A 14,864-nucleotide genomic window follows, 5' to 3' on the forward strand; every position below is an offset into this window, starting at 1 on the left:
GCAGAGGATGCTCCCCCAGACGAGAGCATATGTGTGCAGGAAAAGAGTTGGTCTCAGAGGTCAGACCCTTAGGGGAGAGGCAGGAAAGCCCACACCATCCCTACTCCTGCCTGGAATCCAGAGAGGCTGCAGCCACCAGTTGCTTCCCCGAAAGAGACAAGCTCCGGGAAGGAAAGGCTCATGGAACAGCAGGGGTGGAGAAGCAGGCCCCAGGTACAGAAATAAATCGATATATTAGTGTACAAAACATGCTGCTTCCTCTGTACAGTGCCCCAGCCGGGCGCGGGCTCCCCACAGGGAGTTCACACATATATAAATAAGGCCCAGACAGCTGCAAACAGTATTTACAGCCCGCGGGGAGCTAGCGCCTGCTCCGGGGCCAGCCCCACCAAGACCAGCTGCTACGCCCAGCCCGCGGGATCCTCCCTCCTAGCCTGCACCGGCCAGGTTCATTTCAGGTCCACATCAAAGTCCAGCACCAGCAGCTTGGTCTCCTCTGTCCCATTGCGGCTGCCCACTGCACACACGAGCTTGGTGTTGGAGGCACGGATGCGCCACACTACACCCCCGCTGCCCCCGCTCTCCAGTGCAACCAGGTTGCGCACAAATTCGCCCGTCTTGAGGTCCCAGAGCTTGACAGTACCATCATCCGAGCTGGTCACCACAAACTTGGAGCTGAACTGTAGGCAGGTCACTGCACTCTGGTGCTTGCTGGGCCCTGGAGGCAGAGGGTACCCGTTAGTCCTCCTGTGCTCCCATCTCCGGTCCCAGGCTCTTCAGATCACCCACTGCTTGGCTCTTCCACCCCTGGGCAGCATCTGTCATGACCCTGCCACGTCTGGTGGCCAGGAACAACATGACACCGCTCCAACTCCCCTAGCAAGGGAAGTTGTTCCACCCCCCTGCACTCACCCTGCAGTGTTTGCAGGCATTGGCCCGTCTTGATGTCCCAGATTTTCACCGTGGAGTCAGCATTGCCAGACACAAGGATGTTGTCACGTAATTCCATGCCACTAGTGAGCGACTGGTGCCCCATGAGCGTGTGTAGACAGTTTCCACTCTCTACGTCCCACACTCGGATTGATGTGTCCAGAGAGCCACTCACAATGTGCGTCCCGTCAAACTGCCAGAGAGACACTGGTCAGCACGGCCTGCCTGGAAGGGGAGGCTTGTTCTCACAGAATCACAGAATATCCTGAATTGGAAGGGACCCACAAGGATCATCAACTCCAACTCATGGCAGTGCAGCACCAGAGGCTGGGGCAGGCCACGGTGCTCAGGTAGCACCCTATGGCCCAGCAGGGTGCACGTGCCTTGGCAGTGCCCTCGCTCTAGGAAGGCGACGTGGTTTGTGTGTTCCTACAGCGCACACACATGAGAGGGGTCAGGGCAGAAAGGCAGAGCGCGTGGTACACAGAGCACAGTCTGTGTGCCTCTGCAGTACATGCATGCAGAGGGGAGACGGCCTCTTATGTGCCAGAACAGACAGGCTCGTGTCCCTGCAGCAAGGGGAAGGGGCCAGGCTCTTACCTGCAAGGAGTAGACGCGGTTTGTGTGTCCCTGCAGCGTATGAGTGCAGCTCTCGCTCTCAGGGTCCCAGACTTTCACTGTGTAGTCATACGCGCCGCTCACCACCTTGTGCCCGTCGTACTGCACACAGCGCACGGCAGCCACGTGCCCCATCAGCACATGCAGACACTGCCCAGTCTCGATGTCCCAGAGGCGCAGAGTGGCATCCCGCGAGCCACTCACAACCCTGTGAGCAAGGGTGCACTTGGAGCCTGCATCAGCTCCAGACCTCACCCAGCTGAGCTAAGCCTGGGCATACCAGCTTTCTGAGGGGCAGCCCCAGCTCACCCTCCCCAGGGAGGCCTCTTCCCACCCGGCATCCTTTGGCGGCAGATCAGCGTAGGCCCGGAAGACCTCTGCACTTTCACTTGCAACAGATCCGACCCCACAGACTGGCCCAGACCCTAATACTTCCTGACCTTCACCCACCCCACCCCACCGACCAGACCCCAAACACCTTTGATCCCATACCTGTTCCCATGCAAGTGCATGCAGCGCACTGTGGACGTGTGCCCATACAGCGTGTGCACACATTCGCCTGTGTCCGCGTTCCACACTTTGAGTGTCCGGTCCGTAGAGCCACTGATGACAATGCTGTCCCTCATCTGGGAAGACCAGACACCCCCTGTGTGGCCAACCAGCGTCTGCACACACTGCAAAGAACAAGGAGATGTGAGGCACTGCTTTGGGAAAGGCTGAACAACACAGCAAGAAGGGACAGCAAAGAACAGGACTGCTCCTGGGCAGGAGACTGGTAAGGCACTTCAGGTCAGAAACCCACCTCCCTGCAAACTCAGGCCCCCACCAGAGTCCTCCCACAACAGCCACTTGCTGTTCTGAAACCAATCAAGTTTCTTCGCCTTTCCGGTCTTCAGGAGAGTGGTCCACACTTGCTGACCACTGGTGAAAACACGTGTGGCCAGCTCTTGCTCATTTGTTACTACACCAATGCTGACTCCTAGCTTAAGACAGCTCTTCCCACTGCTCCTGCAGTTACAGGATCTACCAATTCCTCCCCCCAGCTGTACTTTGTCAGAGACCAGATAAACCCAACAAAGTGGCTGTGATACCTCCCACACCTCCACCCTCTCTGCAGCAGTGCAGTGGAACGGCACAACTTTCGTTGTGCCGGCGGAGCAGCCCTGTGACAGGATGTGAGACAACAGCTCACCTCTCCAGTGACAGCCGACCACACCTTGAGTGTGTTGTCATCTGAGCCACTGACTATCCGGTTGCCGCAGAACTGCAGACAGGTGATGACATGGTCATCGTGTCCCTTCAGCACCTGCACAGAGAAGACCATGAATGAGGAGGGAGGTGCGCAGTACAAACAGATGGGTTCTTGTAACAACAGCCACCTCCCTGCTGCTTCTCTGCTGGGTAGCAGCTACAGAAAGAGCCAAAGGGGGCATTTGGGAGCTAATGCTGGGGGATGATGGGCTACAAGGGAATTCCAACACATGGACTGACCCTTGTGGCTATTAAGGCTGCACTAGCAATTGAGCTCAGAGACAATGCTTTGTCCTAGATCAAAAAATGGTGTTTGTGAGACAGAGCACATTTAGGACCACCAGCTCCACCTTCCCTGGGAGGCAGGTAGAACACAAACAGCTCTGCGTCCACTTCCAACTCCCTGAGCAGCAATGCAGCAGCAGGCAGAGGAGGCAGGCGATGGATGAGACCCCTGCAGGGGAAGAGGATGTGCAGCTCAGGCAGGGCCCCAGACCAGGCAGACCTGGCCGAGCACAGTGAGGAGAGGCTCGGTGTAACAGCCAGCCTGGAGCTGCCCAGTGCGGGGACGACACTGTGCGAGGGGGTGGTACAGGGCAGGCGTCCCGGTGGCAGGGCCCTGGGGTGTTCTGCTCACAGCTGACACAGTGACCAAGGGCATGAGGGGCTCAGGGTTGCTGCCACTACTGCGGTCCCCACAGCATGCCCAGCACCGCTGTTCACCGGGTGCTGCAGGGGTGTGGGGAAAGGGCTGGGGACACTGGGGGCTTGGAGAAAGTCTGGGGATGGAGAGCAGCAAGACAGAGACAGAGACTATCACCTGCGGGATCAGCTGCAGGGGTGGCTGGGGCTCTGCTCTGTTTGCTATATAGGGATGAGGGGCAGGAAGGGATCTTAGCAGAGACAAAACCAACATCAAAGTGCTCTGCAACACTCTGCTATAGAATGTACTAGGGACAAGGCTTGGCTGAGCCTTAGGAGGGCTGTACCATTCCCTGCATGTCAAGGTTAGCTACAGCCCTGCAACACGCACTCAGAGAAGGGGTGAACAGGTGGAAAACTCCTGCTCTGGGGTTAAGGGCAACCCTTTTCCCACTGGTAGAGCTGCATTCCTGTACCATCCACTGTGGCAATCCCTGACACCAGCTGCACTGCCAGCCAGAGCACATGCAAAAGCTCCAAACAAGCTGTGCTGTGGATCTGCTCTCTGCAGGCAGGGACAGGAGTTGCAGGAAGCTGGCAGGACTTACAGCTTCAGGGAAGTTTAAATTCAAATACTTGCAGGTGAATTTCTCTGGCTTATGTCTCCTGAAGACAGGCGAGCCACCTGAATATTTTCCCAAGACGCTTTTAAAACTTTTAATGATCTCATCCTGTTGGTCATGGATATTTTTCTGCTGCTCCCTTCTTGCACCAGATTCCTACACATCAAAGCTCTGGAGTCTGCTTCTCAGTATGCACTGCTGAAGGCACCTACCTTGGGGGCTTTAAGCTCCCCGCTGCGCCAATTCATGTCAATTTTGTGCTGCCGCATAAAGGCGAATTTCCAGGGGCTGTACATGAACCCAGGGCTCAATAGGCGTCGCTTCCGTAGATTCAAGGGCTCCTCAATGCCTGTGGGAAGAAAATGCAGCATGATGCAGACTTCCTCGTGGCACACAGGTGGTCCGTGTCCCCATCCTGGCAGGAGCCAAGAAGATACACAGCAGTGAGAGCTGTGGGCTCCCCTACTGTGGGTACCGTGGCTGCAGATTCCAGCCGCAGTGTGCCACATGCAGGACGGGTGTTTACCTTCCTCACGGCATTTCTCTCTCCAAAGCAGGTTATCTTCAGCCAAGACCCTCCAGTAGCGGCAGGTCTGGGCAGCACGGAGCAGGTCCCGAGGCTCCAGGAATGAGAGGACATAGAGTGCCAGCTGTGGGATCAGAAGCCAAGTTACAAGGGCACAGCAGGCTCCCAGGGTTGGTAACCAGCGCACGGCACCAGGGCGAGCCCGTCACTTGCTTCAACTCACCTCCTTGGGCAGCAGGGAAATGAAGTCTCTTTGGAACTGTGGTTCAATGACCTGCATCATGTACTTGATTTGTGAGGGCTCGCAGCGATCAATGAGCTCATCCAGAGCAAGCAGCTTCTCTGGGCCACTCCACCGCTGAGGACAGGGACATCAGTCACATTGCCTGCACACATGGCAGGCCCTCACAGGCTCCTCTGTGGCTGCACAGGGCCCATGCCCACCCCAGCCCCAGCCGGGACACCAAAAGGCACAGGGGCACCTGAGCCGTAAGAGAGCAAGGCCTCTGGAGTCAGCCAGGGCTCCGGCACTTACACCCCAAGACAGGAGTCGCAGAGGTGGGGCTGGGAGCTCCACCAGTCACACACAATGTGACACAGGTGCTGTGTGATGGTGGACAAAGCAACACTGCCCCAGAGGACACACTGCCCAGTGGGAACAAGAGGTGGGCCAACATCACATCTGCGTTCCTTTAGCTAAGGGCAAAAACTCACGGAAACTCTACCGTGGGACCCAGAACCCCTGCCTACAGCAGGCTGCACAAAGACAGACTCTGCAGGGCTCGGCCCACCTTGTGCTGCCCTTCAGCCCCACAGCTTCACGGTGCCACCCCTGGCGAACCCTTCGGCAAGGCTCTGTGCCTACCTGGAAGGTGCGGAGCCAGTCCTGCAGCTCAGGGGGAGGAGCAACAGAGGGGATGCGGCGGCGCCGTGCCTGGCCTGCCTTAGCATTGCGCAGGTCCCCAAAGGTGGTGGTGGGACTGGGCATGCAGGGACCCAGGGTCCTGGGCCGCAGACAGGGAGAGATGAAAGCAAAGGTGAGAAATGCCAGCACTACTTTGGGCCACGCTGTGCGAGCAGTTCTCAGAACGTCGGTCCCCGTGTACTACAAACCCTGAGCCTCCCCTAGGCTAACGCCTTTCCCCAACCCTTCCACAGGGACCACGGCTACACACACATTCCCCTTACCCTAACCCACTCTACGGAATGACAGAATCACAGCGTGGCTGAGGCTGGAGACACCTCCGGTGCACCTACTCCCACCCTGCATCAGCAGGGCCACCCAGAGCTGCCTGCCCAGCACCACGTCCAGGCACAGCTACTGGAGATCTCCAAAAAGGAGACCGCACCACCTCAGCAGGACTTCTAGATGACTGAGGGATGGGACTGCTGAACTGAGGTCTTCCCACTCCCCAAGCCAACATGCTGCTCACCACAGAGCGCGCACATCTTACCTGCTGTACTCAGAGCCCTTGCACAGCTTTTTACCAGGGGAGAGGGCCCTGCCGTCCAGGCCATTCTCTGACTTCCGCTTCATCTGTGAGGGGAAGGACAAGTTAAAGCAGGGTGGAGCACAGCCCTCTGTGCACGTTCTGGGTCACTGATTTTCTGCCAAGAGTGACAGAGTAGGAGACCCAGCCCAGCCAGTCTTCCAAGACCATGCTCTTGCTGGGAACCTGCAGAAGCTGAAGGACAACCGAGCTCTAGAGCTCGCAACAGAGTTAATTTCTGGGGGAAAAGCAGAATTTGGTCCTCCCGAGGGCAAAATCAGACCCAACATGGAAAGGTTAGCAGAGCAGGTGCACAGGGACAAAAGCAGTGGCTGAAAAAAACAGCAGGCCTGCTTTGCCCTTCTCTAGGCACAGTCCAGTGTGGAGTAGGCAGAGCTCCATGCACACTGCAGCCTGCTGACAGACGAGCCCTATAGCCAGGCCCAGAGCTCGGCACACCACGCTGCACCTGACAGCTACAGGGAGAGCCAGGCTGGGACGTGACAGACCAGGGCCGTGCCTGCAGCAGCGTTACCTTGGGCCGCACGTGGCGGAGGAGGCCACCGTCCTCCGTCCGCTGCAGGTAGTCTATCCAGCGCTCGCCAATGGTGTAGTAGAAGTAGACGTTGCTGCCATCTTCTCCTTCCTCACTGCAGCAGCTCCCCTCTTCCTCTTCTTCTTCCTCCTCCTCCTCCTGCTCCTGCTCCCCACAGGCCGTGGAGCTGACTGGCTCCTGCTCCTCTTGCCCGCAGGAACCATTGGCCTCTGGTCCTGACCCCGGACTCCCTTCCCCAGCGCGCTCCGGCTCCCAGGGGCCCGACACATCTTCCTCCTCGGCTGCTGCCTGCAAGACAGGGAGACGCAGGATCACTGCCCCAGCCCTCAGGTGCCCGGGGGCACCAGGCTGGGGGCGTGCTGTGGGGCTGAGGAGGCTGCCAGCCAGAGCGAGGGCCCAAGGCACACAGGGGCTTCCTTCCACAGTCCCAGGGAGGGAGCAATGAGCTGGGCACAGCCAAGGGTGGGAAGAGGGGAGCAGACGACCAAGCCAAGGTACTCTCTGGGGACAGGCGGCCGTTGCCAAGCCAGGCCTGGGGACAGGATGCTTCCCGGCCCTAGAGGAGGGCACAGCTGCCACACGACCAAATTATGCAGCAGCAGGCCACTCCACGGCTGGGCAGCATGCACAAACGTTGCGGGGTCAGGGGGTCACTGAACAATACTGAACCCACCAGTACTGGCTCCACTGTGCAGCGCCCTTCCCTGCTGCAGCGGGAGCAGCCCTTACCCTGGTGCTTGGCAAAGCAGGGGTCAGAGCTGCTGCGTGCATGGGCAGCACGGGCTGAGCACCAGCCTTCACGGCAAGGCAAGTGCCCCTCCAGCCCACCCAACCAGCAGCAAAACCAGCAGAGGGGTGAGAGTACTGCGTGCCCACCCAGCACCACCTGCACCCCTTCTCCCCAAAGAAAACAGCACTGTGACTAACTGCACGCGCACACAAAAAGCAGAAGCACTCAGTAATTACTTGGAAGAAGCAGAACAATGCCCTTACATCACAGGAGAATGAGGAACTGTTTCCAGTACACCAAGAACATAACTCAATCAGCAGACCAGGGTGATCTGCACCAAAGTGTCCCAGTGACTAGTACCAGCAGATCACTGGCCCACACCAATTATTTTTAGTACGTCTTGGAATACAGGAGGAATTGCAAGCACCGAGAGTGTGAAAACTGTGCCAAAACTGAGGAAAGCAGATGACTCAATCTTTACATGGTTTTATATCTGGTAATAGAGGGGCTGGTGCAGGATTCCACTGGGAAGATGACAGGGACACGCTTTGCACCAGCTGATGAGACTTTGAAAATGTCTTTTCAAATAAAGTTGATTTTATTCTTTGAAGTGTTACAGTTGGTTAACAAAAGCAGTTACATGAATCACATAAATGAGACGTACTCGTACACTGACTGGGGCACCACAGCCTCGGACATGCTGTTTGGTGAGATGGGTTAGGTCAAGGCAGCGCCAGCGAACAGATCTCTGAAGGTGTGTGTTACTGGGAAAATTCACTTTCTGCTGATGGGCTGAGTGCAGGCCCACAAGGGGGAAAAAACACTGGTCGGTATTTGTTTTGCTCATAGTAAGGAAGTAGATTTTTTTTTTCCGATTACATTTTGAGATCAACATTTGGGTAGGAGGCAAGGATGGGACAGCCACACAGTGATCTGCATCACTTGGTAAACTGGGCTCACTCAAATAAAATGCATTTCAGTACATTCAGAGACAATGTTCTCCATCTAAAGAGAAGGAGAGCCGGACCAGCAAGACACCAGGGACTGCGCATCCTGTAAAGCGGTGACTGAAAAAGACTGAGGGGTCACACTCCACACAACCTTCAGGCTCAAAAATCCAAACAGGGAAGAAACGCAAGCAGGAGTGCAACACTACCACAACGCCCAATCCATATTTTAAAACAGAATGCTTAAAACTAAGACATTGGCTGATCCCCTCCCCCAGATGATTCAGAGGCCGGAGAAAACATCTCGTAGGAAAAGAAAAGAAATGGAGAGATGATTTGGTCACAATACAAAAATACACCTGTGGAAGGAAAAACTTTGGTGCTTTAAAGGGCTCCTGCCAGGCACTAAAACATTTAGGGCAGCTGGGGCTGGGTTTGCTTACGTTCAGGAGCAAGGCCTTGGCGTCTGTGTTCTCAGGAGACTGCCAGGGCAGGCTGCCCAGCCCCGAGGCTGGCTGCTTGCTGCCCCACGGCGCCCCCGACCCCTCTGCAGGCCGGCTGGGGGCAGTGGCCCAGGCCAGGTGCCCGGATCTGCCTCTCCGGGAGGCAGCACCGGGCCCAGGCTTCTCAATCAGCTCCTCTGGCATCCAGGCCTGGGGCTCAGGCCCGGGTCACAGCTAACAAGGGACACTGGGACCGTGCTGCTGGGGTAGCACTGGGCATCCTGAGCTGTCACTGACAGCCTCCAGGCAGTCCAACACTTTTCAGCAACCCCATTCCCCTCCCGCCCCCCCCCCCCGCCCCGCTCGGCAGAACGCTCAAGGGCTTGGCCAGGCAGAGCTTTCCTGAGCCCCCTGGAGTTTCCTCAGCCCCACAGGGACCAGCAGCAGGAAGAGGCACTTCCTGAAGAAGTCCCCAGCACCAGGCAGGCAGCGCGCGGCCACTGCTCCCGCGGATGAGGACGGGAGGGCAGGGACCTTGGTGAGAATGGGCTCTGGCCTCCTCAGCTGCCAGCCCCGGGGAAGAACTTCCCTCCACACCCAGTTCTGGCCTCCGATGATGAGCAATTATTGGAACTCAACAACTGGCTGCAGAGGCCTGCCGATGGGTAGCTGCTCTGCAGCTGGGGGTGGGGGGTGTGCAGACAAGCCACGAGTGTCCTCTGGGGTCAGAGCACTGCTCCTCTGGGGCCTGTGGGACAGATGCACCGAGCACAGCAGCTCCCACCAAGGCTTGCACCCAGGGGCCACCACACCCGCCCTACAGCAGGGCACACACAAAGCCTCTGCTCTGGGGAAGGTCTGGACAGCAAACTGCCACCTCACAGGGCAATTATGGACTGACCGCTCGGCTGTTTAGGAGGGCGCAGCCTCCTCTGGACTGCCTTGTCACAGAGGCCCAAGCAGGTGTGTCTCCTGCCCAGCAAACCTCCCCATTCCTGCACCAGCTGTCCCCTCTCCCAACACAAGAGGCTTCTCCCCAGCTCCTGGAGGCAAGATTACGTCCCTGTCACACAGAAAGGAGCCCTAACTTTCTTTTCCTACCTGAGGCACAGGAGCCTTACTGTCCCGCTGCAGACCAGGGCTCACCCTAGCAGCCTCCTCGCTGCTTGGCCTCCTTCTGCAAGTCATCCGCTGACTATTCAGCTCCAAGATGCGGGTGGTGATACCTTTGACGTGGAGAAGGTCATCGAGGGAGCTGAAGCCCTTCAGTTCCTGTGAGAGGGAGAAGTAAGACTCAACGTGGAGCTCAGGATCAGCCTCCAGGGAGGACCAGGCTTACTGACACCCTTGTCTGAGGGGCTGTTTCCCGGCAGTGACCAACCAGCTTCCATTTCATTTACACCCACAGCTCCAGTTAGTACTTGAGGTGTTGGGGGAAGGAGGCTCGGGGTCCCACAACAAAGTGGCACCTTTGTATTTCAAGTCCTTACTACCGTACCCATCAGGAGTAAGGAATGCCTTCTGCCTGAAGCTGCTTCTCCCATGCAGTCCCTCCCGTTTCCACAAACTGCCCCTGCTCTGAGCAGCAGCGACAACGCCCAACCACACACGCCTGCAAGGAACAGCAGTAACACTAGAGCTGTTACTAGCAGGTGGAGAAGTCACCCAAAAGCAAACGACAAAAGCTCAGAAAGGGGAACTGCACCCTCTAGCTCGCTAGTCCCAAGGCCGGGCGCATTTGCTGGCCCACACAGTCAACCTCCAAGGACTGGAAACAGCCCCGACCTTCTGCCAGGTGTGTGCACACATGCGCGTGCAGGGCACCCTTCGCTCTGTGAAACACCAGGTCAGGCATTGCCCGGCCCTGCAGGCACGAGGACCATGACTTACAAGGTATCACATCTACACCCTGCACAGCCTCCACGTAGCTTCTGCCACAAACCAAAGTCAAAGGGCCTAAAATCATCAGGAACAGTGGGAGCGTGATGGTACTGGCTAACACAGACCTCTGGGCCAAGACAAGGCTCCTACCATCCTCTCAAAGCTGTCAGGCGTCATTACAGCGCTTCTCCTGCTTATCCACAATAATCAGTTTCACCCCAAACCACTGCTCTAATGATAAGCCTTATTTCTATGAATTTTCCCTCACCTGTTCACATACCAACAGCCCTGTGGCTGCTGAGCCCCGTGGCTCTTCTGCCTCCCTGGTGTTTACATTCCTGCTGTATTTATAGCTGGTGACCCTGCCACTCTCAGCCTCCTCTTTTCCAGGCCAAAAAAAGTCAAGCCCTTCCAGTCTTCTCCTCTGAAAGCGGCCTTCCATTTCCCCAATTCCTCCTGCCTCGTTCCTCTGCCCCTTTCAGCAGGGATGCCACATTTCAGCTACGGTCCCGCCAGCTCTCCATGGCATTAATTTTCCCGTCTCTGCTAAAAGCACGGTGACAGGCACAGCCTGTGACCACACGTACCTGCTTCACGGCTGTGTCACACGGGTGGCTCAGCCACCCCGGGAGTGACTACGGCACGCAGGCTTTTCGCCGTCTCCGTCACTTCCCAAGGGCGGTCAGACAGAGCACGCAGGGGGCGCGGCAGGACCTCCGGCCCGCGGGGACCGCACCGGGCAGCTCCCGCCCCCGCCCGCACTTCTGTTCCCAGCAGGCAGCAGCACCGCCGCCGGCCCATGGGACCCACCCCGGGCGCGGGGCGCTGCCGGCACACGGAGCTCGCGGCCGCGGCCCCGGCCCCCGACGCGGCGGCTCCGCAGGGCCCGCACCGGCCGGCCCCGCGAGCGGCAGCCCCGACCGGGACGGGCTCCGAGGGCCTCGCCCCACCGCAGGCCGCGCCAGGAGAGGCTGCGGAAACGGGCGGCGGGGCCCGGCCCGGCCCTCCCCCGCCGGCAGCGACCCCGGGGCCGAGCCACGCCGGGGCCGGCCGACGGGAACGGGGCCGTGCGGCGGGGCGCGGCCCAACCCCCCGTCCCGCGGCGCTCCCCTCCCGGCCCCCACCGGCACAACCGGGCCCGCCGCCCCGAGCCCCTCCGGCACCCGCCGCGCCCCCCCCCCCCCCGGTCACCGGCCGCTCACCTCTCTCTTGCGCACAATGCCGCGGGCGCGGCGGCGGCCGATGCCGCTGAGCGCCCCCTCGAGCTCGGCCACGCCGGCGCGGTTGATGTCCAGCTTCCCCCCGCCGGGGCCCGGTCCCGGCCCGCCCGGCCCCGACATCCCCGGCAGGAAACGCCGCCGCCGCCGCGCAGGCCCGCGCGCACTGCGCACGCGCCGCCTCGCCCCGCGCGCGCCCCGCCCCGCATCCCCCCCGAGGCGCCGGGAGCCTGTACGGAAATAGCGTCTTTATTAGAACTGCGCGTGCGCGGGGCGGCACTTTCCGAGGGCACAGGCCACGGCCCCTCCCCCCGCGCTCCCGGCGGAGGGCCCGAGGCTCCGCCCACGGGTCGGGGGCGCGCAGGCCCCGCCCCGGTCCCTGACGTGAGCCGGCCCCGAAGCCCCGCCCCCGCGGCGGCCCCGCCCCTCAGCGCCGCTTGTAGCGGCAGGGCCGCAGGCGGAGCCCCGCGCAGGGCCGGGGGCGCGGCGGGGCCGTCTTGGAGAACTCGAGGAGGAAGAAGAAGGGGCTGGAGAGGTCCTGCGGGGCACGGCGGGGCACGGCGTCACGGGCGGGCCGGCCGGCCGGCCCCCAGCCCCAGACTGCTTCCCCGTCACCGCCCCGGCTCAGCCCCAGGCCGGGCCGAGGCACTTCGCCCCGCCAAGCCGCCGCTGCCGGGACCCGCGGGCTCTCCCCCGAGCTCCCCGGTTCCCCCGGGGGAGCCTCACGCCCCGCGGTGCCCGGTGCGCTTGAGGACGCACCTTGGAGACGCTTTTGAATCCCAGCTGGGCCATGGCGCTCATGAAGGCTCGGATGTCCTCGAAGCGGCTGGCGACCTCAGCCACCAGCAGGGTACCGCTGTGGGAACGTCCAGCCATGAGGGGGGCACTGCAAGCACCCCCACGGCCTCCCCCCTCGCTGCCCACTGAGAACCCGTCCGTGTCCCTGGGGTTCACCCCCGCACCCTGTATGCTTTGTTACCCTCGCACCCAGCCCCAGCTGCATGCACGTCTCTGCCTACCCCTGTTTCAGCACACGATTTGCCTCTTCCAGGATCTCCTGCAGGTTGGTGCCCATCAGTGCTAGGCAGAAAACCGCAACGTCCACTGACTCGGCTTCCAAAGGCACCTATGAAACACCAACACAGAGACCAGCCCCAAAGGGGGGATGGCAACAGGGACGGGCAGCTTGTCCCTCTCTCTGGCACTCCCACGGCTCTCGGATTCACCCAAGCACCTTCTCTGTGGGAGGAACAAACAGCGGTACCCCCGTATGAGAACAAACATATGCTCCTTTTCACACACGAGGTTCTCATCCTTCCCATAGGTGCTCCCAACCACCTTCTTCTGTCCCCCACAACTTGACACCTCGGTCTGTACACCCTGAAACCTTCAGCAGGTTTTTCAGTTTGTGGCAGGTTCAACGCCTCGAGCCACCATGAACATCCACATGGGCGCATGCTGCTCTCCCACCAAGCCTGGAGAGCCACAGAGCTCTGCCACCCCTCGCACACAGCCTCCTCTCCTGCACCTCCCTGGCTCTGAGCACGTGTGCAGCTTGCTTACTCTGCACGACGTGGACCCTCATTGCTCAGTGTGCCACAGGCACAGCCCCAGTCCCCCTACCTTGGCCATGTCGCACACAGTGACAAGCGGGCTGAGAGGTACCAGGTCAAAAGAATGAACCTTGTTTCTGACACTGCTCGCAATCTTGCAGTCGCCACATCCAAAATCCGCCACGACCAGAGAAGCTGGCCTAAGGAGGAGCAGAGGGCACAGACTGATAACGCCGCTCTGCCCACCACCTCAGCTCAGACCAGAGACTTCCCTGGGCCTGGCCCTCCCCACAGAGCCCCTGCTTCTGCCCACACTCACCTCTTGCGCAAGTAACGGATAATGCGATCCACGGGATTCTCCGGCCAGCGCCCCACTTGTTGAGCAAAGCCGCGGTGGTAGATTTGGAAAGCTTCGGGATCGTTCTGGAAGAGCTTTACAGCTTCCTGGCTACTGGAAGTGTAGAGCTGCTGGTTGATGTACCGGAACCGGGCAGAGAGGAGCCGCTCTTCCATCCGTGCACGCAGGGCTGCCGACCTCCCCACAGGGGCTGCTTCCAGGGCGGGCGGCTCCGAAGCACCCGCTCCCGTGCCTGCTTCCACGTCTGCTTCCTTCTCCTCGCCAGGTCCTCCTCTGAGCTTATTCTTCTGGCGCCTTTTGTTCTTCTGCTTGTTTCTCCACTGCTGCCGAGTCAGCCTCTGGGCCGGTCCCGCAGCCGAAGCCCCTGTCCCCGGCCCCTCCGGCTCTGAGCTCCACGCGGGCCGGTCCGCGGGCGGCTCGGCCGGGACACCGCGGGGCACCGGGGGGGCGGGCACCGCGGCACGGCGGCTCTCGGCGCCGCTCCGGTCCCGCTCCGCGGCCGCGCGGCCTCCAGCGCCGCATCTCCGCGGGGCGCGCTGGGTCCCGTTACCGGCGGCCGCCCGAGTCCCGCCCGTCCCGGTCGCCCCGGAGGGCGGCCCCGGGGGCGGCCCGGGACCGCCCCCGCCCGGGGCCTCCCGCCCAGCCCCAGGCTCCGCGCTGCCCGCCGGGCGCCCCTCCGCCTCAGCCCGGCACCCGGCGGCCCGCCGCCGCCTCCGGGGCCGCTTCCGCGCAGGCTGGCCGTCCGCCGGCGGGCACGGCCGGGTCCCGGCCGACGCCTCGAGGCGCTGCAGGGTGGCCAGGAGCCGCTGGCGCCGCTTCCGCTCCGCTGCGGCGGGGGCCTGCGGAGCGCGGGGCGGCTCGGCCCGACCCCCCCCAGCACCCCTTACAGGCCGCCGCGGGTCCTCGGCGCCGCCGCGGGGCCCCGGCGAGACCCGGGACGGCGCGAGGCCGTCCGCCCCCTCGCTCCAGTCCTCCTCCGCGAACATGGCCAGGTCCCGCCGGCGGCCCCGCGGCCCCGCACCGAGCCCACGTGCGCTCGCGAGGCCCCCGCGCCTGCGGCCAGAGCGGCGCCGGCAGCGCTGCCGGGAGGGCGCCCCCT

At 61.0% G+C, this 14,864-nt stretch overlaps 1 protein-coding gene across 2 annotated transcripts; it reads right to left on the bottom strand.

The window, feature by feature from the left end:
* Positions 1-214: 214 nt before the first annotated feature.
* On the bottom strand, positions 215-14,853 carry RRP8 (ribosomal RNA processing 8). 2 transcript variants are annotated; one of them, XM_083821718.1, is made up of 16 exons: positions 13,727-14,853; positions 13,478-13,607; positions 12,874-12,980; positions 12,614-12,710; positions 9,858-10,028; positions 6,616-6,924; positions 6,045-6,127; positions 5,456-5,594; positions 4,814-4,948; positions 4,591-4,714; positions 4,277-4,413; positions 2,741-2,854; positions 2,041-2,222; positions 1,531-1,756; positions 913-1,123; positions 215-718 (listed from the first exon to the last, which is right to left on the bottom strand). In XM_083821718.1, the coding sequence occupies exons 1-16, from the start codon at positions 14,749-14,751 to the stop codon at positions 450-452; spliced, it is 3,459 nt and encodes a 1,152-aa protein (XP_083677844.1). In that variant the 5' UTR covers positions 14,752-14,853; the 3' UTR covers positions 215-449. The 2 variants fall into 2 exon arrangements, 1 of the variants encoding a protein (XP_083677844.1); XR_014578725.1 differs by lacking the exon at positions 215-718 and having other exon boundaries at positions 988-1,123; positions 1,531-1,650.
* Between the last annotated feature and the right edge of the window lie 11 nt (positions 14,854-14,864).

Source organism: Anser anser, assembly GCF_964211835.1.
Source record: "Anser anser genome assembly, chromosome: 1".
Taxonomy (NCBI): Eukaryota; Metazoa; Chordata; class Aves; order Anseriformes; family Anatidae; genus Anser; species Anser anser.

Excerpts from the sequence above, each read along its gene's own strand:
- RRP8 (XM_083821718.1), bottom strand. The coding sequence starts at position 14,751 with ATGTTCGCGGAGGAGGACTGGAGCGAGGGGGCGGACGGCCTCGCGCCG. Across the intron at positions 1,124-1,530 it reads ACCGCGTCTACTCCTTGCAG|TTTGACGGGACGCACATTGT; the intron begins GTAAGAGCCTGG and ends TCTCTCTGGCAG. Across the intron at positions 719-912 it reads ATGCCTGCAAACACTGCAGG|GGCCCAGCAAGCACCAGAGT; the intron begins GTGAGTGCAGGG and ends CTCTGCCTCCAG.